Source organism: Ochotona curzoniae, unplaced genomic scaffold (genome assembly GCF_017591425.1).
Source record: "Ochotona curzoniae isolate NIBS_2020 unplaced genomic scaffold, NIBS_Ocur_1.0 contig_3255, whole genome shotgun sequence".
NCBI classification, from domain to species: domain Eukaryota; kingdom Metazoa; phylum Chordata; class Mammalia; order Lagomorpha; family Ochotonidae; genus Ochotona; species Ochotona curzoniae.
The window spans coordinates 2,552,426-2,578,117 of NW_024465777.1; the positions used below are offsets into that span (position 1 = coordinate 2,552,426).

Sequence of the window (25,692 nt, forward strand, 5' to 3'; positions counted from 1 at the left end):
CTGCACAGCCGCCTTGTTATTGCTTTAGCACCATGTGAGTCAAGACACACAGGTGAAAAATGCTGACCTACTTGGCGGCTGTCAGGTGAGTTTTTAGGGGAGCCCGCCCAGCATGGAGCTGAGGAAGTTCAGCAGTTGGCCAGACTTACTACCAGTTTTCAGTGTGACCCCAGGTAAGTTACTCTGCCTCTCTAGCCTTCTGTGCCATTCAGTGAGGAAGTGACCGTGAAGGTTGTTTCAGCCTTGATGTTCTGCCATGTCCAGCAGAAGGCTCAGCTGGCCAGAACATGACAGAGTGGGGACTCACCCTCAGGTGGGTACCGACGACGGGACCTGGGGTGACCACTTTCCACTGCTCAGAGCCTTCTTCCTGGAAGCTGACTTGGTAGCCTGTGACTGGCCCAGCACCCGTGTACAGTGGGGGCTCCCACTGCAGCATCAGGGAGGTTGCCCGTACCTCTGACACCCGTAGGTCGTAGGGGGGCCCTGCAGGAGATGAGAGACGGGGCAGAGACATGCAAGGCTGTGAGTGTCCCTCCTTGGACACTCAGGAGTGAGGCTTGGATGAGGGAGTAGTGTGCCATGTGGGGTCGCCAGCCACCCTGGGCATCCAGGATCAAGGGGGTTTCTGGCTGTGGGATGTTTAAATGGCCCCTAAAAAACTGTGACCCTTTGGTCACCTTAACCGTGGCCAGAGTCAGTGTCAAGTAGCAGAGTTGGGAGGCTGCCTGTGGCAGGGGACACAGGGTCGGTGGGTGGAAGGCCAGGGCTGTGAGAGCCCAGTGTGTGTAAGAGCATTCCGAGTGCACGCTCTTTTTGTTGGCTCTGTTGGAGCCATGAGAGACAGTGAGGGACTGTGCCTAGACCTCTGGGTCCTCACCTGGCTGTGGCATCGTCCACTCTTTGCACTCAAACAGGCTGCTGGGCTCCGACAGGTCACCAACACCTGCCCAATTTACCGCCCGGGCCCGGAACTCATAGAAGTGGCCTTCACAGAGGTTACTGACCTTGAAGAACAGAGATGCAAGCTATAAAGATGGAAGCTGGGGCAGGTGAGGAATCCAGAGTCTGAGCTCCCTGTGGTGCTTGAAGCAGGACTGCTGGAGTGTGTCCTGCCCTTGACCAGAGGCCAGAACTATGGCCTCCAGCCCAGGGCTTCCCTCTGTACCAGCCTCACCTTGCACACCCGGCTGGGGATGGGTTGCTGGTTGACCGGGTGCCAGTCTGGCTCCTCTGAGTCATGCTGGTCCAGAAAGTAGCCCAGGATCTTGCCCCCTCCACGACGCTTTGGGGGTTTCCACCCGATGACCATTTCATTCTTCCCACAGCTCAGGAGGGCAAAGTCGTATGGGGCAGATGGGGTAGCTATGGGGAGGCAAGCAGGGGTGGCTGGCTTGGACCTGGTGGGGAAGGGGCCTGTGGGAATAGGATGCTTCCCAGGTGTTCCCTGTAACCCAGCTCCAGGGGGTTCTGGCTGAACATCCTTGTCCTGGAGGCTTTGTGGGCTTCCTCGCTCCTGCCCTCTGAGCTGACCAGGCCTCTTCCCAGGAAGGGGGTGGGAGGGTCAGCACCAGCTGCTGGGCCCTTCAAGGATGCATACCCCATTGGTGGCTGGGGCTGATCCCTCCCAGAAATGTTCTCTGAGTCCCCAACCTGCTGAGCAGCCCGGGGTTGCCCATGTACCTACCCAGAGCCTGCTTGACCCTGATGGGCTCGGTGGGGGCTGAACTCTCACCCACCCCAGCCTCGCTGACGGACCTGATACAGAACTCGTACTCCCTGCCGGTCCTCAGCCCGGGTACTGTGAACCTGGTGGAGGAAAACACAGCCCTTAGCAGTGGTGGCCTTAGCAGCCTGGAGACATTCCTGAGCCTTCTAGAATCCCCTAGTAGAATGAGTGACCTCCTGTACCATGAGTTCTGAGGGTTCCAAGAAGCAGGAACTAGGGTCTACATGGTGCTAGACCCAGGACAACATTGCCAGAGCCTGTAGCGGTGCAATCTGGGGTAACATTCACTGAGGGGAAGGCAGCCAGCTCCATCCCACAGCTCAGCAGCATAGCCTCTGGGCTTTGGGGCATCCTTTACAAAGAACAAATGGCTGCTGCTGTGTGCACCCATGCTGGGATAAAAGCATGGAGGCCTTGCAGACACCCCCAGCAAGCATCACCATCCAGAGATGCACTGGGCACTCTGGCTTGGGGAAGAACTGATGCTGTGGCACGATGGATTAATCTGCTTGTTGTGATGCTGGCATCCTGTATCAGAGGGCCTGGCTGCCTTGCTTCCAGTCTAGGTCCCTGCTAAAGTGGGAGAAGGCATGGAGGGTGACCCAGGTGCTTGGGCCTTGGCCACCCACATGGGAGACTCAGAAGGAGCTCCTGACTCCTGGTTTTGGCTCGTATCAGCCCAAGCTGTTATGGACATTTGGATGGAAGCATTTTCTCTCTCTCTTTTCTCTCTTTCTTTTTCTGTCTCTCTGTCTCTTCCCTCCCCCCTCTACATTCTGTCTTTCAAATAAATAAATTTATTTTTAAAAAAGAAAACTTTTTCTTCTTTCACTCCCCTCCTTAGAAAAAATTTATTTATTTTACTTGAAAGTCAGAATTACCGAAAGGGGGAGGGAGAGAGATCTTCTATCCACTGGTTCATCCCCCAAATGGTTGCAATGGCCAGAGATGGGCCTGTCCGAAGCTGGGAGCCAAAAACTTTCTCTGGCTCTCCCACATGGCTGTAGGGACCCAAGGACTTGGGCCATCCTCTATTACTTTCCCAGACCATCAGTAGGGAGCTGGTTCAGAAGTGGAACAGCTAGGACTTGAATGGGTGCACAGATGGGATGCTGGAGTTGCAGATGAAGGATTAGCTTGCATGTCACCGCACATCCCAACCCCTTCTTAATCAAACCCAAATTGTGGGTCTCGCTCCAGCTTCACGTCTTGCTTCATAGGGAGTTCCTCTTAGCCAGCGGTTCCAGGGGTGGGGGTTCCGAGGAGTTAAGTCCCACTGGCAGTGGATGCCACAAAGCCTCGATCCCCCTGCCCACGTGGAAAGGGAGAGGGAGCGAGGAAGCAGCTGGAGGGGGGAGGGAGGTACTTAAACAGGTGCACCTGGCCTTGTGGACAGACAGGTCTTGTGGACAGGAGATGGAAATGATGCTTTAAGTGAGAGATGGCTGTACAGGTTACAGTCTGCACCTTCCCCTCAGGAGGGCTCTGCTCTCACCCCTGACTCGGCTGGGGGCTGAGCAGAAAGTCTTGGATATGAGGCTGTGGGAAGGGCCCTTGTGGGTTGAACTTTCTGTTTCAGCTAGGGTAGAGGTATGCCCAGAGCCCACAGCCTACTGGGGTGCATCCTGGACCTGAGCTAGGTCTCCCAAGCACCAGCATACCACCTGCCCACTTGCCGCTGAGCCATTGATTCATCCCTCCATTCATTGATTCATCCCTCCATTCATCCATTCATTCATTCATCCCTCCATCCTTAGTCCCTCATTAATTCATTTGTTCAAGTAGACACTGGTGAGGCCCAGCTGTGCGCTGGGCTCTCAGGGGTGTGGCCACCCTGTTGTACACACACCAAGCCATATAGTCCAGGTGGCTGCCCCTCATGCCCTCAGCCCTCCTGCTAAAACCTGGGGCAGATGACACACCCACATATGCTCCGTTCTCTGGATTTGCCAGTGGAGCCTGTGGCCCTGGTTGGGGGAACATGTCCCTGCCATGGCAAGTTTGCATTCACAATGACACCTCTCCCCCGTTAACATCTGGGAATGCAAGCAGAGAAAGTCTTATTCTTGGGGTAAGCTTGATTCTGAGCTAACTGGTCGAAATCTGGATGGTTCAGCCTGCTAGAGGCTTGGCCCAGCAGCCTGGGCCTCACCTAAGGATCTCAGGAAGGGGTCTTCTGAGCACAGTGGGAATTGGAAGGTCAAGAGGACAGGTCCACTGTCCCACCCTTCCAGCCCATGGAGGAAGGGACAGGCCCAGAGAAGGCTAGTTCTGCCTGCAGGACACCACAGACAGGGAGGCAGGGTGGGTGTGCAGACTGAACCAGCCCTCTCTGGCTGCCCTGCACCCTCCCACTCTACCCCCACCCACCTATCTGTGACTCTGAAGCTTCCAGAAGGGCCCAGTCATAGCCATCCCCACATGCGGAGTCCTGCATGGAGTGTTTGTTGGAAAAGAGACTGTCAGGTTCAAGTCCCAGCCCCTCCACTAGTGTAGGGAATGTGGGCAACTAATTAGCGCTGTGAGCTGGGAATCCTTCCTGTGAAACATGCTAAGAAATGACAGTCCTGCACATGCATCATGCATGCACCCACGACACATGTTCTAAGACCCAGGTGACCTGCTGTGTGCGTGTGGGTGCTCCGGATAGTGTTTGGACCAGGGAATGGTGTCCCAGGGATTCTTGTCCCGGGGAGCAGGAAGCTGCACTTTCATAATAGGCCCTCCCTCAAGGGCTGTCCTACCTGTTGTCCTGGATGGGCTTGTTGTTGACCGTCTGCCACTCCGCCGACCCCACCTCCCGGGCATAAATGTAGTAGCCCAGCAGCTCGGAGCCTGCATCCACTGGCTCCCAGACCAGGGAGACAGATGTCTGCGTGTCTCGGAGAGCTTGAACTTGAGCTGGGGGAGGGAGCGTAGCTGAAAAGCAGAGAGGGCTGGGTGAGGTGATTGAGGACCCAGTGGGTGGGGTGAGGGGGCAGCAAGGAGCCCCTTGGCACTCAGGGGGTGATGCAGGAGCCCCAGGCCCAGGGAGGCAGGCAGCTTTGGGTTGAGGTCTCTCCACTTCCTGGGGAGAAGGGTGGGGTATGTATGTGGAAGCTGGGTCTCCTGTGAACTCCTGAGTCGGCCCAGGAGGGTGGCTGTGAAGGCCAGAGTTTGGGCTCCACCTTTCTGTCTGTTTCCCAGCTCACCACACATCCTCTCTCTGAACTCTCTGTGTTCTGCCACCTGCTGCGGAGCGTGCACCAACCTCAAGCTGTGAGCTGAACAAAACTTTTGTCCGTGTACGTTCGCTTTCCCAGGGAGATCATAGCAGTAACCTAAAGTGACTGGTACAGCCCCTCTCTCTGAAGTTATCACATCTAACAGCTTTCTTCTTCAGTCTGAAGAAAACTTGGTTCTTTTCCCTCAGAACTGTGCTGACTTTTCCTGACCCCCTGAGTGGGCGCTGCCTGGTGTACCTTGGTTGAAGGATGAGTGGATGACACACAGCTGGCAGGTGTATGAGCATCCAAGGCTGCTTCCTTCCCAATCCCTGCACATTCTTTGGTGGCCCTCATCACCCCTATGTGCCCAACAGTGGCTCCTCACACCTTCTGTTCCCTGACCTGTTCCTGCCAGTCTCAGGCCTGCATTCCCACCCTCTCTGCAGGCCCTGCTCTTTCCCAATCTGGCTTTCTCTAAATTTCAGAGCCTCACCTTTCAGTTGTCCCTGACCACCTTTCCTTGTGTGCTGGTGTTGCCTCAGAGTCAATGGAAAAAGGATAAGCTTGAAACCTAACCACTGTGCAATGCCTTGGATATGTACCCTGGAAACCACCATGTCCTGCTCGCTGTTCCTCAGCTGAAAATTCCCTTGGTCTTACTTTTAGGATTGCAAATCAACCTGTTTTGCTCCCTGGATTGGGGGAGGAAGACTGCTGATCCTACAGGGTCCCTGAACATGAGACTCATGCAGTCACTGATTTCTGCTATGGGTAACATCTTGATTCTGGTCTCTTCTTGAGGGGTTTCTTCTCCAGGACCCCCAGCCTCAAGTAGTAGGTAGCTGCTGCCTGCCTGTAGCTCTCACACTGACAAGAGCCATTTTACCTTCATTGAAACTTTCTAAAAGACACGATTTTGGTGTTATGTGATAAGCTACACCTGCCACGTCAGCATCCCATATCAGTGCCATTGGAACTCTGGTTGCTCTACTTCTGGTCCAGCTCCCTATGAATGTGCCTGGGAGAGCAACAGAAAATGTCTCACCCATATGGGAGACCGAATGAAGCTCCAAGCACCTGGCTTCACTTGAGCCGAGCCCTGGCTGTTGTAGTCATTTGTGGAGTAAATCATTTCTCTCTCCTAACTCTGTCTTTCAAATAAATAAATAGGTCACTTTTTAAAAGACATCCCTGATCAATTGAAGGAGGGTTGCCAGCACTGCAGAGTGACCAGGGGCTTGGATAGGAGCTGAACATGGACTCCTGAACCCCAGCTCTAGTCTCCATCCTGACTGCTCATGGATCCTGGGAATGAAGCGATAGCTGCCCACCTCCTGGCTCTGAAATCTGCACCTATTTTGTTCTGCCACTGTGGAGTAAGTGGTTGACCTGCAGCATGGCAGGTGAGCCAGACCACTTTTGGGGATCCAACAGCAATTCCTCCAACCAGTTTGGGTTGCATTCTGTACCAAGCTGAGCATCCATCCAATCTCAATCTTGAAGTTACCGAGGGCTGACCCCGAGGTGGGGCAGTGCACTTGCTGAGGGCGTGTCCTGGACTCTGGAAGGGCCTACTAGCAGTGTGAGCATCAGCTCTGAGGACAGTGGCCATGGGTGCAGCTGGCTGAGTGGAGAGGCAGGAGGGAGGCCCCTCGGGGATCCCATGTGCCACTAAGACCTGTTTCTCCCCAAAGGTGATAACTTGAACTTAAGGGACTTGTGATGTGGAGTAGTTGTCAGACACTGCCAACCCAGCGTCAAGGAGACAATGTGTGTCGGGTCATCATCTTAACGTGATGATTCGGCTCTGCGTGGGTCTGCCTGTGGTTCAGGAATGTGCGTGGCCACATTGGATTTAAGAACAAACACTGCTTGTTGGCTAGCCTGTTCACTCTGTGTGAGCGTGTACAGGAGCACATGTGTGCACATGTGTGTGGGTGTATATGTGTGTATGCTTGTGTGTACGCACACGTGCATGTGTGTTCTTTGTCCTAAACAATGGCGGCAGAGCAAGTCCTAGACTTTGGGAACCAATGCCACCAGGACCTGCTGCCATCCCAGCTTTTCTCTGGCAGGTGACACTGTTGCTAAGTGTCCTAAAGGTCTGAGTGATGATGGCAGCTACAGGACGACTTCTGGGAGCCCCAAAATTCAGAGGCTTTGGCAGCAGCGGGGAGGGACCTGGGGGGTGAAGGTCAGGGTGAAGCTGCGGCTGGGAGAGCCAGTGAAGAGTCAGGGCTGGGAGTATAATTGGGGTCTTTGGAGTAGAGAGGTCAGCCAGTGAGACCAGTGAGGTTTGCAGCCTGGATGTGGCTTGCCCAGGCCTGCAGATGGGAGGTATCCTGGCCTGGGGTCCCTAGGACTGGGTGGGGACAGCTCAGGTAGAACACAAGGGGCCGGCCAGAGACCTTTGGGACTGAGGAACAGTAAGTTCCTGCGTGGGGGCTCGGCTGGACCCACTCAACCTGTACATGGCTGATATGGGGAAAACACTCCTGCACCCATCACCCTCCTGCCCAGGGCTCTGAACACTGCAGGACCAAGGTCTTGATGCCCCCGGGGAGAGGGTGGAGAGTGACATGGGTACGGCTCATGCCCCAGATGCTGACGGCCCTGACTGCAGCCCAAGGTACCTGGCTTGCCCCTCAAGGTGATGGGTTCACTGGGCTCTGAGGGCTCGCTCACACCGTGCTGGTTCACTGCGCGCACACGGAAGACGTAGGTCTTCCCCTTTTCCAGGTCCAGGAGGGCAAACCTCGGAGACTTCACGGGCGTTTCTGGGCTGATGGCCTCCCAGGTGCCACTGCCTAGGACCGACTGCGAGCAAGAAACAGGGGATGAGCTGGGGCTCCATGCAGGGTCCCTGGCCCAGGCCACCCTATCCCCAACGCCTCCTGGACACCTCCATCCAGAGCATCTCCTGTCGGCCAGTGAGCCCAAGCCCCAACTCTGGAGCATTCCCCCACCCTGTGCCTCCTGCGCTATGCTGGAGCAGTCATCTTTCCTGTTCCCTGGGCTGACTGTGGAGGTGTCCTTAGCTCTTCTCTTCCCCTCGCTCCCCAAATATGCTCCCCTGGCAAATGCAGCAGTTGACTTCCCCTTCAGCGTTCATCCAATGACCTGCCACCCTCCTGTTTCTCCCATGACCCTGACCGAGGCCACCATCCTCTCCTCGAGTTATCCGGCTAGCCTTCCTTAACTTTTCAGTCTTTCCTTCAATGATGTCAGATATTTTTTTAAGTCTCCAGTTACCTGCAGCTTTCCTTCATCACTGGGGAGTGTGAAAAGAGGCCCACATGGATAGCAGAGCCCAAGCCCCTCTTGGGAATCCGTTCCTTTCTAATTCATCACTTCGCTGAAACTTGACTATCTACTCTGCCCAGGCCAAGGGGGCAACCAGCAGGGGGCGCGCCTTGGGCTTCTGGGAGAGCAGAGGCTCCCTAGATAGAGCAGGGGAGCACAGAGGTAGTGGTGGAGGTGCTCCCACTCTGGAGTGCCTGGTTATCTGTTCCTTGCTCAATGGGCCCTGGGAGGGAACAGTGGCGGCCCAAGAAGTCCATGCCACCCACATGGAGACCCAGATGGAGTTCCTGGCCCCCAGCTTTGGCCAGGGCCAGCTGTTGTGGGCATGAAGGCACGGGAGCTCTCATTCTGCCTCATAAACAAGTAGATAAATGAGTAAGCATGTACAGGAATGTCTCCCGAGGAGAAGTGTGAAGACCTCCCGTGCAGCTGTTGGACATCTGGAGTTAGCCAGCGGTGGGAGGGTACACTGTCTCTTGAATGAATGAATAAACTAGTACAAACTTGATTGAATGAATGAATGAACACATCCATCCTTCCTTGAGAGACCCTTGCAGACTGAGGCTGCTGGCCCTGGCTGCGTGCTGGCTTCTACTCCACCCCACAGCACGGCTTTGGCTCAGAGAAGTTGGCACAGCAGTTCAGGATGGCCCATCACTGGCCAGGGTTTGACTGGATCTGGGTGCATGTGCTGTTTGCTGCCTCTGCACTGTGGAGCCACTACACCTGAGCCATCCCATTGGTTACCCCCAACCACGATCCCCAGTTTGTCCACATTAGTACCCTTCCTTGTGTCCCCGGCTGGTGGCAGGGGTTGGGGGTTAGGGGGTCACCAGCCTAGTTCCCCTTGGAGTGTGGCCTGCCAGGAAGAGGAGCTTGACCAAGCCTGTGACCTGGGGTCACCTGGTTCTTTCTTGTGTGTGCTTTCTTGATGGTCTTGGGGTGTACCCTGGGCAGGCAGCACCTGTAGAAGGCCACCTCATCACTGCCCTGCCTCCACACTCCTGGGCAGGGACTGACTTCAGCTGTCTGCAGGATCCCTGACGGTGCCCCTGGAGCCTCAGCAGGCCCTGTGCCCTCCCCCACACTCCTGTCTCAGCCTGTTTTCTGTCTCACAGGCGGGGTTGGACCTGCACTTGAGCCTATGCGGTGGCCCACCTTCTCCAGGAAGTATGTGAGTGGGGCTTTGCCTCGGGGCCTCGGCTCCTCCCAGGCCAGGACCGCATAGGCTTCCCGGATCTCACTGGCGTGGACATTGGTGGGGGGCCCAGGGATGGTCACAGCATCTGCAATTAGAATCATCCAGGGCAGAGAAGGCTGGGGCCCTCAGACAGTCCCCCACCCAGATTAGCCCTCTTATTCTGTAAAAAGGAAGGAACTGTGGCCCAGAGAGAGGCAGGAACATGAGTCAGGTCACCCAGCAAGGCGGGGCACAGCCGGCACTGGAGTTCAGGAACCCCACTGTCCCATCTAGGACTCTTCCCGACATGCCACTTCCTCCAGGTGGGCAGAGCCCAGGGCCCATAGTACCCCACACCTGACCAGGCACATAGGGGCCTCTGTGCTTTGCTGGTCTGTTCCGGGTCTCCAGTATGCATGGGAAGCTGGCGTGGCATGCCAGGGTCTCTGGGAGGGGCCTCATACCTTCAAACTCGTCTGTGCTGATTGTGATCTTCTTTGCCAGGTCGAAGAGGATCTCTAGAAAGGAGAGTAGAGCTGGGTAGGGCTGGGTCCTAGGGAGTCAGCTAGGGCCTGCCCGCTGCAGAAGCTCTGGGTCCCGCCCTGCCTGGGCCTGGCCTTACGGCCTGACTGTGTGACCTCATGCAGGTGCTCCCAGGCCCTCAGCCTTTTCTGGAGCCCACGGGGGAGCCCTGTGTCCCTGGAAGACACACTCTGTGTCCCAGGCCAAGTGGACCTAGACTCAACCCCAAGGGCCCCCTTGGCTGGGGCAAACCCAAGCTGGGGGGGTCCCACGGGCTGCTTTCCCCCTACAGAGTAAAGGTGTGTGATGAAGCCACTATGGGTCATCCTCATATTGGCTTCTCTCGTAGACAGATTTGGTTCCTCCCATCAGAGAAGTTACACTTCTCCCTAGGATGGATGTTCCTAAGGGCAGGACCATGTCTCCTCCATCAGACTAGGGGTTCTAGAAGGCTAGAACGTGTCTCTCTCAGACTAGGGATTCCTGTCATGGCTTGAATGACAATTTGGGTGTGCCCCAATGCTTGTGTTTGAAAGTCTTAATCCCCAGAGTGTCATGGATCAAGGCCAGATCTAATCCAGTTACGGCATCTGAAGCAGAACTTGGGGCGTGGTTGCATTGGGTGAATCTGAGAGGGTGGAGGCCCTGTGAATGCATCAGTGTGCTTGACAATGAGTGACACAGGCCTTGCAGCAGGTGCGTGTGCCCTGCCTCACTGCCTGCATGCATCTTCACTCCTCAGACCCCAGACCCGAGGGGCCCCAACGTCAGAGCGGAAGTCCAGAATTGCAAGTGGAGTTCATCCCGCTTCCTTCCTAAGGGGCTTCTTCATGGGCATTTGTTGTAGAGACAAGAAGCTGACTTGCTGAGGACAACACTGCCTCCTCCATCAGACCATGGCTCTAGGACAGCACTGTGCTTCTCCCTTATTTAATGGGGGAATTGGGGGTGGGACTTGGCACCTGCCTGCTGTGTGCTGTGGTCCTGAGCGTGCCTGACTCAGGCCCTCAGATGTCCCTGGGGCTGCATCACTCACCTTTCTTCCTCTGGGCAGCATCGTGGTCTCCCATGACAACCGCTGCTGAGGCCTTGGAGGGAACACTGCTGCCTGCCTTGTTGATGGCTCTCACCCGGAACCTGTAGCTCTGGCCTTCGATGAGGCCTTGGATTGGGCACCGGCAGGTCGCCCCAGGGGTCTCGTGGCAGGGTACCCATTTTCCGGAGTCACCCTGGCACCTGTGGGAGATAGCACCCAGCTCAGAGTCCCCACCCCTGACTCAGACTTTCCCAGCTGAAGCCTCTATATGGCATATCTCTGCTATTGGCTGTGAGCCCAGCTCCTCTCTTCCAATCAAAGTCCCACTCACCAAAGTTCAAAGCCTGGGGTCAACCTTGGGATCCTCTCACTAACTCCCCCCTTGATGAACCTGGAACAGGAGTTAGGCGATGCCTCACTCTGCATGGGAGAGTGTGGGACACATGGCTCCAAAGTGGCAAAGTGAGGATTTCAGTTGAGGACCATCTGCTCCTAAGTCATCGCACACCCTATATGTGCCCCTGAGTACCACTTTCCAAGCAGCAGGACTGTGCATCTCCTGTGCCCTGTGGTGGGGCAGTGGGTGCACGTGGGTACAAGTCTTGCCTTTTCCACCAATGAGCCATGAGATCTTGTCTCCTCAAGGGCCTCAGTTTTCTCATCTATAGTCTAGGGAGCTAGGAAATCTCCATACACCTTACTTTGGGGTTGCTGAAGGATAAAGTGGGATAAGGTGCTGGGGGGCAATGCAGTGAACCCCACAAGGCATGGCTCTTCCCTCCTACGTGCCAGCCACTCCACCTCTGCATGCCTTTTGGGGAGGAAAATCACCAACAAACTGGCACATAAGCAGGTTCCTAGCACTTGAGCACTTGCTGTTTTGTTCTTGCATGCTCAGTGCATGCTGTAAAGGGCCCAGAAGGCACACCAGCTCCCGAGGTCAGCAGGGCAGTCTGTTTCCTGCCCTGTGTCCAGGGAAGTGGCTTGGCAACAGGGGATCCTCGGAGTCAGGGCCTGGTGCTGCCTCTTCCCTGAGATTCCTGCTGTTGTTCACACCCATCATTGCTGGGGTCCGTGCAGTAGATGTGGGGGACATGAGGGGGTGAAGAGTGTTCCATTGCAGGCAGGGCCGCAGGGAATTTCCCGCTGTTCGGCAGGGCCCACCCGGGGGATGTCTCTACAACCACCTGAATGCAACTCCACCTTCTTTTGCATGGACACTGGACCACCCTGCGGAAGAATTCTAATCCATCCTGGCATTTGCTACTGCGAGGTTAACCTTTTGCTCAGCCTGAGCTTGGAGGTCAATGTCTTGCAAATGGGGCCTTTTATCATTCCTACTGTCTTGGCTGTCCCCATTGAACCTTTGTTAATCAAGGGACCTGTATTTAGGCTTTCATTCTTTCCTTGATCTTTAAGTTCCCCTTTTCTTTGTGGTACAAGATTGAGTTGTAGGATAAGAATCCTAGCAGGAAATTCTAGGTAATGTTAGCAGGAACTTCTATTGTTTCTAGGTAAAACTAATGGCAGAATTATCCTTAGAAACACCCACTTGGTAAAAAGTCTGAGCCAGAATTTGACTGATTTTGTATAAATAAAGCGGACAGCTTTCATGCATGGTCCATTATGATCATGAAGTCCTAGTGGTCCGTCTCTTTCTTTCCTCTTTACGCCTCATCCACGCGCCCTTCTCGAGTTCCGAACTCAGCTGGAGCTGGACTCCGGCCCATCATCCCCCCAACAACAGAACACCACCAACAAGGGCAAGCCCACTGACCGCTCCACGCAGTAGCCAGTGATGGGGCTGCCGCGGGTGTCGCTGGGCGGGGCCCAGGTCAGGATCAGGCAGTCTCTGTTTACGCATAGGCACTGGACGTTCAGCGGTGAGCCTGGGGCTCCCGGCTTTTCAGCTGCAGCATCTGAAACCCGGGGTGGGGTGGGGGGCCCTTTAGCCACCGGCTGTGTGACCACAATCCCTCTCCCTTCTTGCCTGGCACCCTCTGCTCACCCTCCAGCACTTGATCTTGGTCTTGAAGACCAGAGCCCAACCAACAGCCCCACCCCGCAACAATAGCTGCTGGGGGTGGGGGGATGCCAGTGCCATCCCCCAGCAGGCACTGAGGGTGTGACAGAAACCATCTCTGAGCCTAGGGCAGCTCTGCCAAGCACAGATGGGGAAACTGAGTCTAGCAGAGAGAAGTGACCCCGCCAGGACCTGAACCTTGACTGGGCTCAAGGACCAGGGGGTAGATATGAACCCGTAACCCAAGTATCCCAGGCCACATTCCCCAGCTCAGGCATATGCTGCATGGGAATTCTTCCCAAGATCTCAGCCCAACAAGCCCATTCTTTTTTTGCAGAGAAATAGGTTGCCCAGAGCCCTCTCACCTCGTACCAGCACGTAGGTGCTCTGTTGCCGGGGCCCGGAGGGCGAGGGTACCTGCACCGTGTAGAGTCCTTCATCCTCCTTGTAAGCATAGGACACCTTCAGTGATGCCTGGCAGTCTGCGTAGAGGGTCTGCCGGCGGCCCAGAGGCCTCAACAGCCTCCCTGTTGAGGGGAGGGGAAGGAGGTCCCATGTGAGTTTGTGGGGGAGGTCAGACAGAGGTAGAAGGCTGGTGTGTGCTAAACTGCAGGGCAGGCCTGTGAGAAGGGCACTCCAGGGGGGACGGAGAGATCAAGGGGCCTGTGAAGAAGAGAGAGGGGCCATCCTCGAGTTAGGGGGCCTGATGAAAGGGAGAGGTCTTGGAGTGACATCAGGGGCTTGTTGGGAGAGTGGGGCTCATCGAGGGAGTGGAGCCTTGGGTGGGACCTTAGGTGGTGTGGGGGCCCCAGCAAGGACCTGTGGGTTTGAGGACAGTGTGGAGTCTCCCCCTGCTGTCATCACAGCAGCCTGGGAAACCTCTCAGCTGCTTCTCAAATCCTTCTGGATCTCTCACTCTTCCCAGCAGGTGCTGGGGCTGGAGCAGCCGCACTCTTAACTCCTTGGCTGCAGGTCAATCAAAGATAGGGTGGGAGGTGGGCCATCCTTTTTCCCCCTCCCCAGCCATCTCTTCTGCTTCAGATAAGCAGTCTGCCCCCACATTGACTCTTCGCACCCCCCAGGATCCTCCTAACTGCTGAGTCAGTGGCCTGACTCTGGGTGGTCCCAGGCAAGCACCATAACATGTCTTGAGAGTGCCAGCCACCCTCCTGGCTGAGGCCAATGTAGTCCCTCACTCCAGGTGGCAGCCACACATGCATGTAGGCCATGATGGTGCCAATGTGTGTGCTGATGGCTGCCTTGCTCCTCCCAGATCTGCAGGCCACAAGCTCAGACTGGTCCAGCCCTGCCCCTTGCTTGGCCCCAGCCCAGCGCAGCCCAGCCCAGCCCCCTGCAGATGCATGGTGACCACTCACATGGTGACTTGTTGGATCACACTTGATGGTGCCTCTGCAGCATCCACAGCTGCCCAGGGCTAAGGTGAGGTTCCAGGGTAAGGGGCGGGGCAGTGGAGCAGGGCTCCTGCAGCTCTGGGCCTGACAGCTGAGCCACAGGGACTCTGGGACATGGCCCTCACCATCTTGGAACCACAGGATGTTGTGCTCAGCACCCAGCAGGTCCTCGGAGAGCGTGCAGACCAGGGAGAAGGGCTCCTTCTCACGGGCAAACACCGGTTTCAGCTCTGACGTGAACTCCACATCGCGGCCAAACATGGACCCTGAATTGGGAGAACGTTGGGGCAGGAGGCATCTTAGCTGGCTTGGCTGGCTTGCGTCTCAGACAGAAACCAAGACCCTCCAGGGCATCCCATCACACTGCTGGGTCAGGACTCATAGTCCCCAAGGAAGCCTTTAGGAAGAGAAGGGGCTGAGGGACCAGCCAAGCTGAAATAGCAAACATTCAAAGGCCAAGTTCATCTGTCTTTTGGATGTGGCTGTTTGGCCCCAATTCTCGTCAGCACAGCAGCTGAAGCAGTCCTGGAGAGCACTGGGACCCCTAAAACCAGGGTGTAGCCCCACAGTGATCCCTGTCCCCAAAAGGGTCCCCAACACCCGCCTCTCTTGAAACCCATGCCTTGTTCCTGCAGCCCACTTACGTCCGAAGAGCTCCGAGTCAAAGCCAGCTTCCTTCCCCAGGTAAGCTGAAAACCCAAAGCAAATGGAGTTGGAGAAAATTCAAATGCCACGTCTCTCCTGGGCTCGGGCCCTTGATGACCACTGTGTGCCTCAGTTTCCTCCCCCGTGAAATGGGACAGTAATTCCTACTGACAGTGGCAGGCTGACCGCATCCCTCAGCCAGAGCCTGCCCAGGATAGACTCAGGGACCCCGGATATCCCTCCTCTGCCCAAACTTGCCGGTGGCTGCCAGGATCCCACACTGCTCATAAAGTGGTCAATCCCAGCTGAAGACAATGGAATGACTGGTGGGGTCAGGGTAATTGACAGAGGCAGGGGTGATACCGAGAGAACCATCTGGAAACTTACAGGTGAAAGCCCAGTTCACGTGATACAGATCACCAGAGAATGACAAGAGCCGCTGACACTCATCTAGACGGGGAAACTGAGGCAGAGCCACACAGCAGGGTTCTTCCTGAGCCACATCCAGAGGGGGCAGACTTGGGATTAGAACCCAGGACCCTCGCTTCCCAGCCCGGGGCCTTGCACTTGGACTGTGAGAACATAGCCAGAGTGGAAGTGGTGTGGACCATGGCTTTAGCCAAGAGAGGCCAAGAAGAGGCTGGGCGGATCTGGGGGGTCGCCTGCCTTGACACAGGCAGGGGCAGAATTTGCAGGAAGCTGCAAGAAAGGCTGGCTGACAGAGGAGCCAAGGGCTCCCACACCTGACCTTGGGCTTGTCTCTGGACATGGCCTATGGGGACAGCTCCACTTTCCATTCGGAGCCTGGAGCAGCTGTGTCCTAAGAGCTATCTGGGACAGGGCCCAAGGTGGGGGTGCTGTGGGGGAAGGGCTGTGAAGGACAGTTTAAAGAGCTCTGATATACAGCTGGACTCCAGCCTGCCAGCTGCCTGGGATCCTGCCCTGGGTGCATGAGGGCACAGGGCAGGGAAGGGAGCGGCCCTCTCCAGGGACAGGGCATAACATTTTCCCAGATCTTTCGATGTGGGTCCCATATGGGGCTCTGTCCTAGTTTTCTGAAGGTCCTCTACCCACTAGGCTTATCCACCTCGGTCCCCTTATCAGCACCCACTTCTAGAAACATGCTTATGGAGGTGAAGTGGCTTGTTCAGGTCCACACTGCCAGTCTGTGCTGAGTCAGTAGGAGAAGTGGGTCCTATGGACTCCTGTGTGGCTCCCATGCTTTAGGCTGGAGATGCCATGGGGCAACTTCTAGCAGGGCCTGAGCCCGATCGGGTAATGTGTATTGGAGTCTGAATGGGGCAGGTTGGAGCAGTCAGGTAGGAGATGGGTAGAAACCAGCCATGGTCATTAAGGACTCCTCAGTGCAGTTGGCAGGGCTCACCCTCCCAGGGGTCCTCAGCAGCATCTGGGCCCTATCCCAGCCTAGTGGGGTAAGCATGCCCCTTGGATAGGCAGATGGGATTGTCTTAGACAGTTGAGTAGATTGTAAACTGCACAAAGGCATTCACTGAGAAGGAAAATGGGGCTGCATTCCAGTTTCCCACTTGCTGCACCGCGTGCCTGGGTGAGAAAATGGTGTCCTTTCAGAGGAGAGGGGTCCCTGTGCCCATGTAAAGGTGACATCCATGCCAGCAATGATCCTGCATACAGAGCCAAGTTCAAGTCCCAGTCCTGCCTGCTGCTAACTCAGGATGGAATGGGATACCTCTGGGCGTGCTTGGAACTTGGGTTAGGGGCACTTACTGCGAACCAGGACTTTGGCGAAGGAGGAGGCCTGGCCATGGGCATTCTTTACCTTCACTGTGTAAGTGCCCGAGTCCTCGGTGGTACATCTGAAAAGGAGAGAGTGCACCTGCTGGGTTCCCTGGGAAAGACGAGGCCCTTGATTCACAAGTGGCCTCTCTGTTCACATGGTCACCCAGGTAGAGATCCCTCCTGTTTCTAGGATCAATTGCACCTGCCCCTGAGCTCTGCCCCTTCCCCTCCCCTGGCTGTGAAAGCCTGCCTCACTCTGTGGCCTTGTGTGGTCAGACACCTGCTGCTGGAGGGTAGGATCTGGGTGTGTTTTGTGTGTTGCTGAGGCCTGCACTGACTGGAGAGATTGGCATAAATGAAACACCAAGACTGAGTGAAAGCAGTGGCCCCATCCAGGCCCTACTTAGGTGGGGGTCCCTGGACATCCTCCCTGGTGTTCCCCTGTGCTATAATGAGAGAGGTAAGATTGCTCTGTAGAGGCTCAAAGCCCCTTGCACAGGGCTGGGTACCCATGGGTGCTCTGGTGAGCCTTCTTGTGCCATGTGCGCCCTCCATGCCACTGCACCCCTGGAAGACTCCACATCTCCTGCAAGGTCCTGCTCTCTACTCTGGCTGCCTCGCCTTGCATGTGTGCGCTTACATGTGCGTATGTACCCCTGTTGTGTGTTTGTACATATGAGTGTGTGTGTGACAGGTCACTTTAGCTCTACCTAATTGGAATCTCCGGGGCCAGGGAGAGGAGCCTCCCCCTTAATCAGCTTGGGGACTGTGCTTGGCTCCAGAGTGGAGGGGGCAGGGCTGAGTCGCTCCACGTTTAGTCTCACCTCCTAATTTCCAGGGCCAGGAGTCCATAGTTGTTGCTGATGCGGTACTTCCCAGCAGGGAAGAGGCGGGGGTCAAGCTGCACATTGTTTTTGTACCTGTGGAGACATGGGGAGTGTTTAGTGGGGTCCAGAGGCTCTCGGATTTGGATTCCAACCTCAGTTCTGGGTTGCTGACCCAGGGTAGCATGTTCTCTGCCCTGAGCCTCAGTTGTTCTCACCTGTGCAATGGGGGCATGTCACACTGGTCTCACAGGGCTGCCATGATGGCCACAAGGGACACAGCATGAGGCCAGTCACATGCTGTAAGTGGGCCAGGGCAGAGAGGTGGGAACTGCCCCTTCCCTGACTGGGCAACCCCTAGCTTCACCTTCCTCTCCAAGGGCTTGCCAGGGAAGGGGTCCTCCCTGATTCTCTCTCTCTCTCTCTCCTTTGTCAAGCCCTAGTGACAGTTGGCCTTTATTTTTCCTTGTGCTAGAAATACTCAGGGGCCTGTGCAAAGTCCCTCTGCTCTGGCTTTCAAAATCGGCTTTAAGACTTTGTATCCGAAACCGCTCATTGCTCTTCCATTGTAAAACCTTAGAATGCACCGCTGGACTTCCTGCAGCACGGAGCATGTTTCCTTGCTGCTCAGCCAGGTGTGGCATCTGACTCAGCTGTGTCAACAGGAAGTAGGGACAGTGTCCTTCTCCGGCTGCTTCAGACAACCCTGGCTCAGCCACCCTCTGTGCAGCAGCAGACATAAGACTGGGAAGGTGGTGCTTGTGCCCACCACGCACGGCCACAGCCATGGTTACACCTGCAGTGACAGCCAGAGGAAGCTGCGTGGCATCTGGGTGGCCATGCCCTGCCTCCGTGGCAGCCTGGGCTGGCTGCATCCCAGCAGCCATACAGAGAGACAGTAGACCCCGACTTATGTAGGTTGCTGAAGACCAGACCAAAACGCACATTCAGGCCGCATCCCAGACCAACAAGACCAGAATTCTTGGGGGTGGGTCTGGACATCAGCCTTTTAAAAAGGTGATTTTCAAGGGTGGTCATGCAGTGCCCCTGCCTGGACCCCATCTGTTTTCCAGGTCCCCTGGGGCCTCTTTTTCCTACTCCATAGGGTACCCCAGGGGTCAGGCAACGGGGGAGGGGGTGTCAGTGAAAGTCGGGGGGCCTGGCTTCGAGATGCTGTGTGTTGCGTGATCTTGGGCAAGCAGTGTCCTCTGGGCCTCTGTGTGCCTGACCTTGCTTGGCCAGTCTCAAGCTTGAAGGTGGTGGTGACTGAGTTGTCGCGAGGGGGCGCCCCAGCCTCAGGTCACAGTGATCCTAGTACACAGACTCCTCCCACAGCCCCATTTGTCTCCATGACAACCAAACAGCATTGCACCTGTGCCCTCCACCTCCCGCCCCGCCCAGGCTGTGCCCTCCTTGGAGAGGAGCCCAAGGGAGCCTCCCACAGGGAGAGAGGCACCCAATCCCTCTAGTTCTCCCAAGCCTGCGGGGCCCCAGCCTGCACCTGTCAGGAACATTCCAGACACCTCAGCCTGGCCAGCAGCTGCACTGTGGGCGCTGCAGGGCACAGCCTCAGTGTTCACCCTGCTGGGTCTCTGGGGTGTCAGAGGTACAGGCTGTGTGGATGGTCCTCAGTGACTTCGGTAATAAAACAACACAAAGTGAGACAGTGGAGGACAGACGCTCTGCCCAGAGCGGATTGAAGTCTTCTTTCTTCTACATTATTTGGTGTTATGTTTCTTCTTAAGATGTGTGTGTGTGTGTGTGTGTGTTGGGGGGGGGGGGTTGGCAGGCATTATGGTGTAGCACTCTTTCCCTAATAAATAAATGTTTCTTTTTTAAAAAAAGAAGGTGAAGACAGTTGAGTTGAACTTGAGCTGGAGGTCAAGCACCAAGTCTGTGGCTGATGTGGCCAAGGTGGGCCTTTGGTCAGCACCCTGGGTGCCTGAGGTTTTGAGGTACCATTCTGAGCCTCACTGCCCTCATGGGGTACCCCCAAGCAGAGCTGTTCCTCTCTCTGGAGCCCTTCCCACAGGGGGGAACCCTGCCTCCCGCACCTCAGTGATCTTGGCTCTGTCTGGCTAAAGCCTCAGCCAGGGTGAGGCCCTGTGTTGGGGTTCTGCATTCAGGATGTGCCCAATAATTGCTGGATGAATGGCCACTCCCGAGAAGCCAGGGTCTTCCCCCTGGCCCAGGGTGAGGCATCTACAAGGGTTTGAGTGAGCTAGAGGCTGATCCAGCAGTCATTTGTGGCCTTGCCCAAGGTGACAGGCGATAGAGCGTCACAGCCAGTGCCTACAGGGGCCCCTGAGTCACAGTGCCGGAGGAAGGCCCGGCTCTGGCTGCCAACCTGGTGAGGAACACTCTGCTCCCTGTTGTGGCAACCTTGTTGGCAGGCCCTGTTCGAAGAGTTTCTACGGAATGTCAGCAACGCGGCTTCAGACCAGGGCAGACTGGAGCAGGAGCGGGGCTCCTCATGGGGCCAGCACTGTGAGCAGAGCTGCCTTGTCCCCACACAACCCCAGCACCCAGAATGGTGCCTGGCACACGTTTTTGATTCAGTGCCAGCTGGCAATGACCAGCCTAGCACCCAAACCCCAAGACAGCCTTGCTGGTGGCTGGTGGCCCATATGCTTCCTGGAGAGACTTCTGAAGTGCTGTGTGTACACTATAGGGGCGTGGCAGCAGCCCAAACTGCTCTCTGTCCTTCCTGGGCCAGTGAGGCAGAGCTGCAACCTGGATCCCAGGCACACTGGCTGTGTGACTGCAGGCCAGCCACACTACCTCTCTGGGCCTTGCCGCCTCACATGTGAGGCTCAGGAGAAAATAATGCCAAGACAACGTAGAGGCGATTGCAGTTCAACACCGATCAGACAGGTCTCCTCACTGCTGGTCAAGCTGTTATGCCACCTCCTCCAGGAAGCCGTTTCCTCCTAAAGGAAGCTTCTGCCCGCCCTAGAGCCCGAGGTGAGGCCTGGGTAGATGATGTGCTTGGTTAATGTTTGCTAGGACTTGTTCCTAGTCGCCTAAGGCACCTGCAGTGGGCCTTGGGGACTCAGCGCCTGGAGCTCCACTGCAAAGGACCTACCCCTTCCATGGTGAGAATGGGGCCCCAGGGATGTGGCCATGCTCACCCTCATGTCCACCACCTCTGCTCTGGAGACCCCTGGCCCTTCCTCATGCCCCCAGCAAGGCCTAGCCTCTGGTTTCAGCTACTGTTTCCCTTCCAGGAATGGCGTCTCCTGCTGTCTCCCCCTTCTAGGCCCGAGAGCCCCTGTGTGCTGGTGGCATTAAATCCTCCAGGTGTGCAAGGTGGGTGGATGGGCAGTCCCCAACCCATGCTGCAGAACAGGAAAACTGAGGCAGGACCAGCATGGATAAGGGTCAAGGGTTGAGACCCCATGCTGAGTTAGCAGAGAGACTCAGAGAGAGCTCGATTTGGAACACAGGATTCTGGCTGCAGATCCCAGCTGCCCCTGCAGGGCCCCTTCCTCCACTCCTGCTCACTCACTCGGGTCAGAGCCTTCTGACCCTGAGACATCCTGCGCAGAGCAGCTGCTGACCCAAGCCTCAGCATCATATTTTTCAAGAGCTAGCTCCCCAGTTGCTCCGCCCTCCAGCCCCCTGCAGGTTGCCAGGCTAAGAATAACCCAGGGGGGCTGCTGCCCTGTTTGGGGGTGGGCAGGGCTGCCCAGCCCCCTCACTCCTCCACGTCTTACCAGGTGACCTGGGGCGGAGGTGAGCCCTGTATGGTGCAGGTGAGCAGGACATTGGTGTGTTCCCAGACGGCGTGCGAGCGCAACGGGATCCAGAACCAGGGCCCGCGGCCGGCACACAACTCCCGCAGCTCCCGGGCCTCACGGATCTTCTCCTCTGTCTGGAGGGTGAGGGGTGGAGGCTGTGAGCTGGGAACCACCTCCCCTCCCTGACTCCACCAGACATCCAGGCTCTGGGTGGGTCCAGTTACCAGCTGAGAGGCTGGGGCCTCAGTTTCCTTATCTGTAAAATGGGGAAGGTAATGCTATCCCTTTGGTCCCCTATGGGGATATAATGAGGCTGATGGGACGGGTAGGAACTCTCGCAGTTGGGGGTGCCTGGGGAAGGGATGTAGAGCCGCTTCAAGGGCCTGAAAAGGGTCAGGAGTTGCTTTGCCCGAGCGTCTCTTAGACCCTGGGAAAGTCAGTGGACAGATGCAGTCTCATTTGTGCCCCCTTTGGTCATAAGAGCTGTTGCAGCCACACCCACTACACAAATGAGAAGACAAGCTCAGGAATGCCAGCTGCTTGCCCAAGATCACACAGCAGGGGCCTGGGGGTGTCAGGAGGCGCAGGGTCCCAGAGTCCTGCCTGGGCGTCCAGTGGGCTACCGGGAAGAAGTGAGCGAGTGGACAGTGCCCACTGGGTCCCAACCGTGTGACTCTCACCCGCCGCCACAGCGCATGGCGGTCCTGCCTCTGGCGCAGCAGCTGGTGTGTATTCAGGACGGCGATATCCGTCTTCTCCCAGTCATTGCCGAAGCCCACACGCTTCTGCCCACGCTCCTCCAGCTCTACAGTTGAGGCCTGGCGCCGCAGCTGGGCTTCCCTGGGGGACAAAGGCTGGTGAGGCTCAGGTGGGGCCCGGGATAATGCCAGCTGAGGATGCACAACACCTCCACCTCTCTTGCTGTCCCATTCTACAGCATGGGTAACTGAGGATTGGTGATGCACTTCAGTCCAGCCAGGGTGTGACCCAGGCCACTCCTCACCCTACCCCCAGTCACCAGGCTGCCAGGCTTATCTGCCCTGCCAGCCCCTGGAGAAGTCAGAGGCTTGAAGGCTGGTGGACTGACCCCCACTCCCAGCCCTCTGCTGATGATGGGGTCCCTTGCACCTGCTGGGACATGCTCCTTATGTGGAGGGGGACCTGTCCCCAGGCAACACGTGTAACCCCAGGCAACGTGTAACACGTGCCCTGTGGTGGGACAGCTCAGTCTGGGCCTCCCTTCTAGATGCTGTCTCTAGCTTGGGGTGAATGTTGGGCTCATGGGAAGGCGTCGGCTCACTCACCAAGACACCTCCTTGGTTGCTGTCAGGGCCAGGGCTGCTGCCAGGGCATAGTCCGCAGGGCTGAACTCAGGCTCTTCCTCCCTGCGTGGGCAGTGGCCAGGCTGTTAGTGTCCTGCACGGCTGGGAGAGTGTGGGTAAGGGGTTGGAGGCGGGGGTCGGAGGGAGGGACTCCCTGCAGACAGGCCTCGCTGCTGCCCAAGCCTCAGGACACAGCAGCTAGACCCAGGCCTCCCTCCCCAGTCTGCAGTCTCAGAGCCAAGCTCCCCACCCTTAAAATGGAGCCTGCAGAGGGCAGGGTTGTGCCTGCCTCCTTGGGCTGGGGGGCTGCACGCCCACCTGCTGCGGAAGGTGTGTCTTCGCACGGAGGAGCCCATGTGCAGGCTGTGCTGCCGTTCCTCCTTCTGCTCCTCCTCCTGCCGATGCTCCCGTTTGTGCACCTCCACGACTTGGGGGGGCCGGGCCTCCCCACCACTGGCGGGGTTGTGCGGTAGGGTCATGACTGAGACAACCTGTCAAGGCCAAGGTACATGGTCACTCTCCCAGGCATCCACCACCCCTTCTCATATGAGCCCACTCTCGTGAGTGGGAGGGGAGGGAGATCTCTCTACTGAGGAAAGGGGGCCATTGAGGCACGAGAGGGAAAGGGGATCGCCTGAGGGGGCAGTGGCAGCTTCGGGGCCTGCCCCAGCCATGCATGCCCAAGGTTGAGTGAGCACAGGCCCCATTGCCAGCCTCTTGTGGGGCTTCCTGCCACATCCCAGCGGCCTCATGCGCTGCAGGTTGGGTTGCGCTTTCCCCAGTCTGGGCCTCCACTTGCCAGACCCCTGAGCAACGTGACACTGTGACATCCAGGGCTGTCTCTGGGCTTCAGAGTGGGCAGGTGACCGCGGTCTCCCCTGTTCTGCGCTCACTCAGCCCCAGCCCTGGGCCTTTGTCCACACTTGTCTAATCTCCTGCAATGCTTTCCCCTCCTCCAGACCTCCTGTACTCTACTCCTGTTCAAAATCTGACATGCGTGACCTTGAGTGTGACTTGGTGTTCTCATCTGTGAAATGGGTCTGCCATCCCCCTAGGGTGCTTAGTGTTAGCATTGTTTCTCCAAAGTGCCTCCTCCTCTGTGCCTTTGCTTAGTAACTATGGGACATGAAAAGGGACCGATGGCTAGCCCTCTTGACCCCTGGTCATGTGTCCAGGTCTTGGCTGGGGGACACAGTGGACCATACGATCTTTCTTCCATGAAGGGGGTCTCAGCATGTGAACCCTCCTTTGTGTTCCGAGGACCCCGGGTCAAGGTCACAGATGGGGTGCTGGGTAGATTTGGGTCAAGGTGATGTGGTGATTATTCGGGAAGCAGAGTGTGCAGGCCAGAAGGGGTTGGTCTCGGGCGGACTTGGGTTGCTTGCTGATCCGGAGCCCAGAGTTGTGGAGAGTCCCTCTGTTCCTAAAGCTTACAACTCTAGGGGTGTCCTGGGGTGGCAGTGCACCTGCAACCAGGGATCCCCATTCACAAGCTTCTGATTACGAAGGTCCTCGCTGGATTTGGGGAATAAAAACAGAAGAGCGACGGCCTCGGCTCCTGGCTGTCTATTCCCACGAGGCCCTGCTGCCCCGGCCCGGCCTCTCCAGGCTTGCTGCGGACTGTGAGTGTGCATGTGTGAGTCTGCACACACACCTGTGCACACGTGTGAGCATATGTATGCACACACATGTGGGTGTATTGTATACACATGTGTATGCGTTGCGGGGTGTGCATGCCTGTGCACACGTGTGTGTGTGTGTGCTGGCATGGGAGTGTGTGTAAGGAGTTAGACTAGGAGATAAGGCCAGGTTCCTGGCTGGATTTACAAAGGGGGGTTTCTTTAAAAGTGCACAGGATGCACTCCGACTTTCCCATTTGGCCAGAGAACAAAAGCTGGTTGGCAGACTTGGGAGTGTGAATTGCACTGCCCTGGGTTTCCAGTTTTATCACTGAATAGCAAACAAGCAAGGAGGTCTTTCATCTTCCCCAAAGCTCTCTTTGGCCAGATCAAAGTGTCAGTCTCTATTCCTGTGGGTCTCTGGTTTATCACGAGAAAGTGAAGAGTCAGTGCCTGAACATTCCGCTTATAAGAACGAAAGCAAGAAGTCAGCAAGCATACCTTTCTGATGGCTTTGCTTTGAACAAGCTAGACAGGATCACTGCTCTCCACCCTCTGATGATGGATGTTCCCCAAAACTGAGTTTTAAAAACTCAGCCCTCCTAAATACTTGGGTCTTTCCTCTCTCAGAATCTCATTCCTGTTGCTGTGGCAAGAGGTTTTCTGTCTTCAATAAATCTTGCTTTGCTCCCTGAAAGTGTTCACAAGAAAATTCCTTTCTGTGGGAGACAAGAACCGAGGTTGCTTCCATCCTTTGTGTTGAACATGTGTAATGTGTGACTGTGTGTGGGGTGTGCATGTGTGTGTGTAGATTGCGTCCTCACCTGGCAATGCACACAGCACCAAATGCCCTCTCCTTGGGCTTCTAACACAGAGGGGCCCTGGAGAGGGATTTGTGGGAACCAGGGGATTGGGACAGCAGGGGTTCAGCCTTAGTGGTATTCTGCCCAGTTCTGCTCCATCTGGCGTCCGCAGTGGTGACCATTAGAACAGAGAGAACAGAGATGGGGGTGACTGAAGAGTTAGTTGGGATTTGGGACCACCCCCTCAGTGGCTCCTGAGGGCACCAGGTCAGCCACTCCTTGCCCCCGCCTGCTCGGGAGGGAAGAGACGGCTAGCCGTGTTCCCTCTGCCTTCTCCTCCACACAGCCCAGGGCTGGTCCTACCCTTTTCTGCTCCTGGTCCCCACACCTCCCAGCCTAGAGACCTGAGGGCTTTCCCTACTACTGGCCTCCCTGGGACTCTGGGAGCCCAGGGTTAAGGCTGGCTGGCGTCAGCACTGGCCTCCTGCCCCTGGAAGCTCAGCTTCTGATTAACACTGTGACTGGCCTGGGCCTGGCACTCCTCCCTGACCTCTGGGCCACCAGCTGCCA

General features: G+C 56.5%; 1 protein-coding gene across 1 annotated transcript in view; it reads right to left on the bottom strand.

Annotated features, from left to right (window-relative positions):
• Positions 1–23,179, bottom strand: part of MYOM3 (myomesin 3) — a 38,148-nt gene extending 14,969 nt beyond the window's left edge. The window contains exons 1-19 of the mRNA XM_040979749.1: positions 23,019–23,179; positions 22,683–22,763; positions 22,059–22,218; positions 21,355–21,512; positions 17,639–17,734; positions 16,803–16,891; positions 15,056–15,100; positions 14,537–14,677; positions 13,365–13,526; positions 12,754–12,895; positions 10,977–11,176; positions 9,883–9,936; positions 9,397–9,524; positions 7,569–7,752; positions 4,474–4,648; positions 1,688–1,809; positions 1,178–1,365; positions 881–1,007; positions 308–486 (exon numbers count right to left, since the gene is read on the bottom strand). Of these exons, the coding sequence (XP_040835683.1) occupies positions 308–486; positions 881–1,007; positions 1,178–1,365; positions 1,688–1,809; positions 4,474–4,648; positions 7,569–7,752; positions 9,397–9,524; positions 9,883–9,936; positions 10,977–11,176; positions 12,754–12,895; positions 13,365–13,526; positions 14,537–14,677; positions 15,056–15,100; positions 16,803–16,891; positions 17,639–17,734; positions 21,355–21,512; positions 22,059–22,218; positions 22,683–22,763; positions 23,019–23,179 (2,592 nt within the window). The remainder of the gene's footprint in view (positions 1–307; positions 487–880; positions 1,008–1,177; positions 1,366–1,687; positions 1,810–4,473; positions 4,649–7,568; positions 7,753–9,396; positions 9,525–9,882; positions 9,937–10,976; positions 11,177–12,753; positions 12,896–13,364; positions 13,527–14,536; positions 14,678–15,055; positions 15,101–16,802; positions 16,892–17,638; positions 17,735–21,354; positions 21,513–22,058; positions 22,219–22,682; positions 22,764–23,018) is intronic.
• Between the last annotated feature and the right edge of the window lie 2,513 nt (positions 23,180–25,692).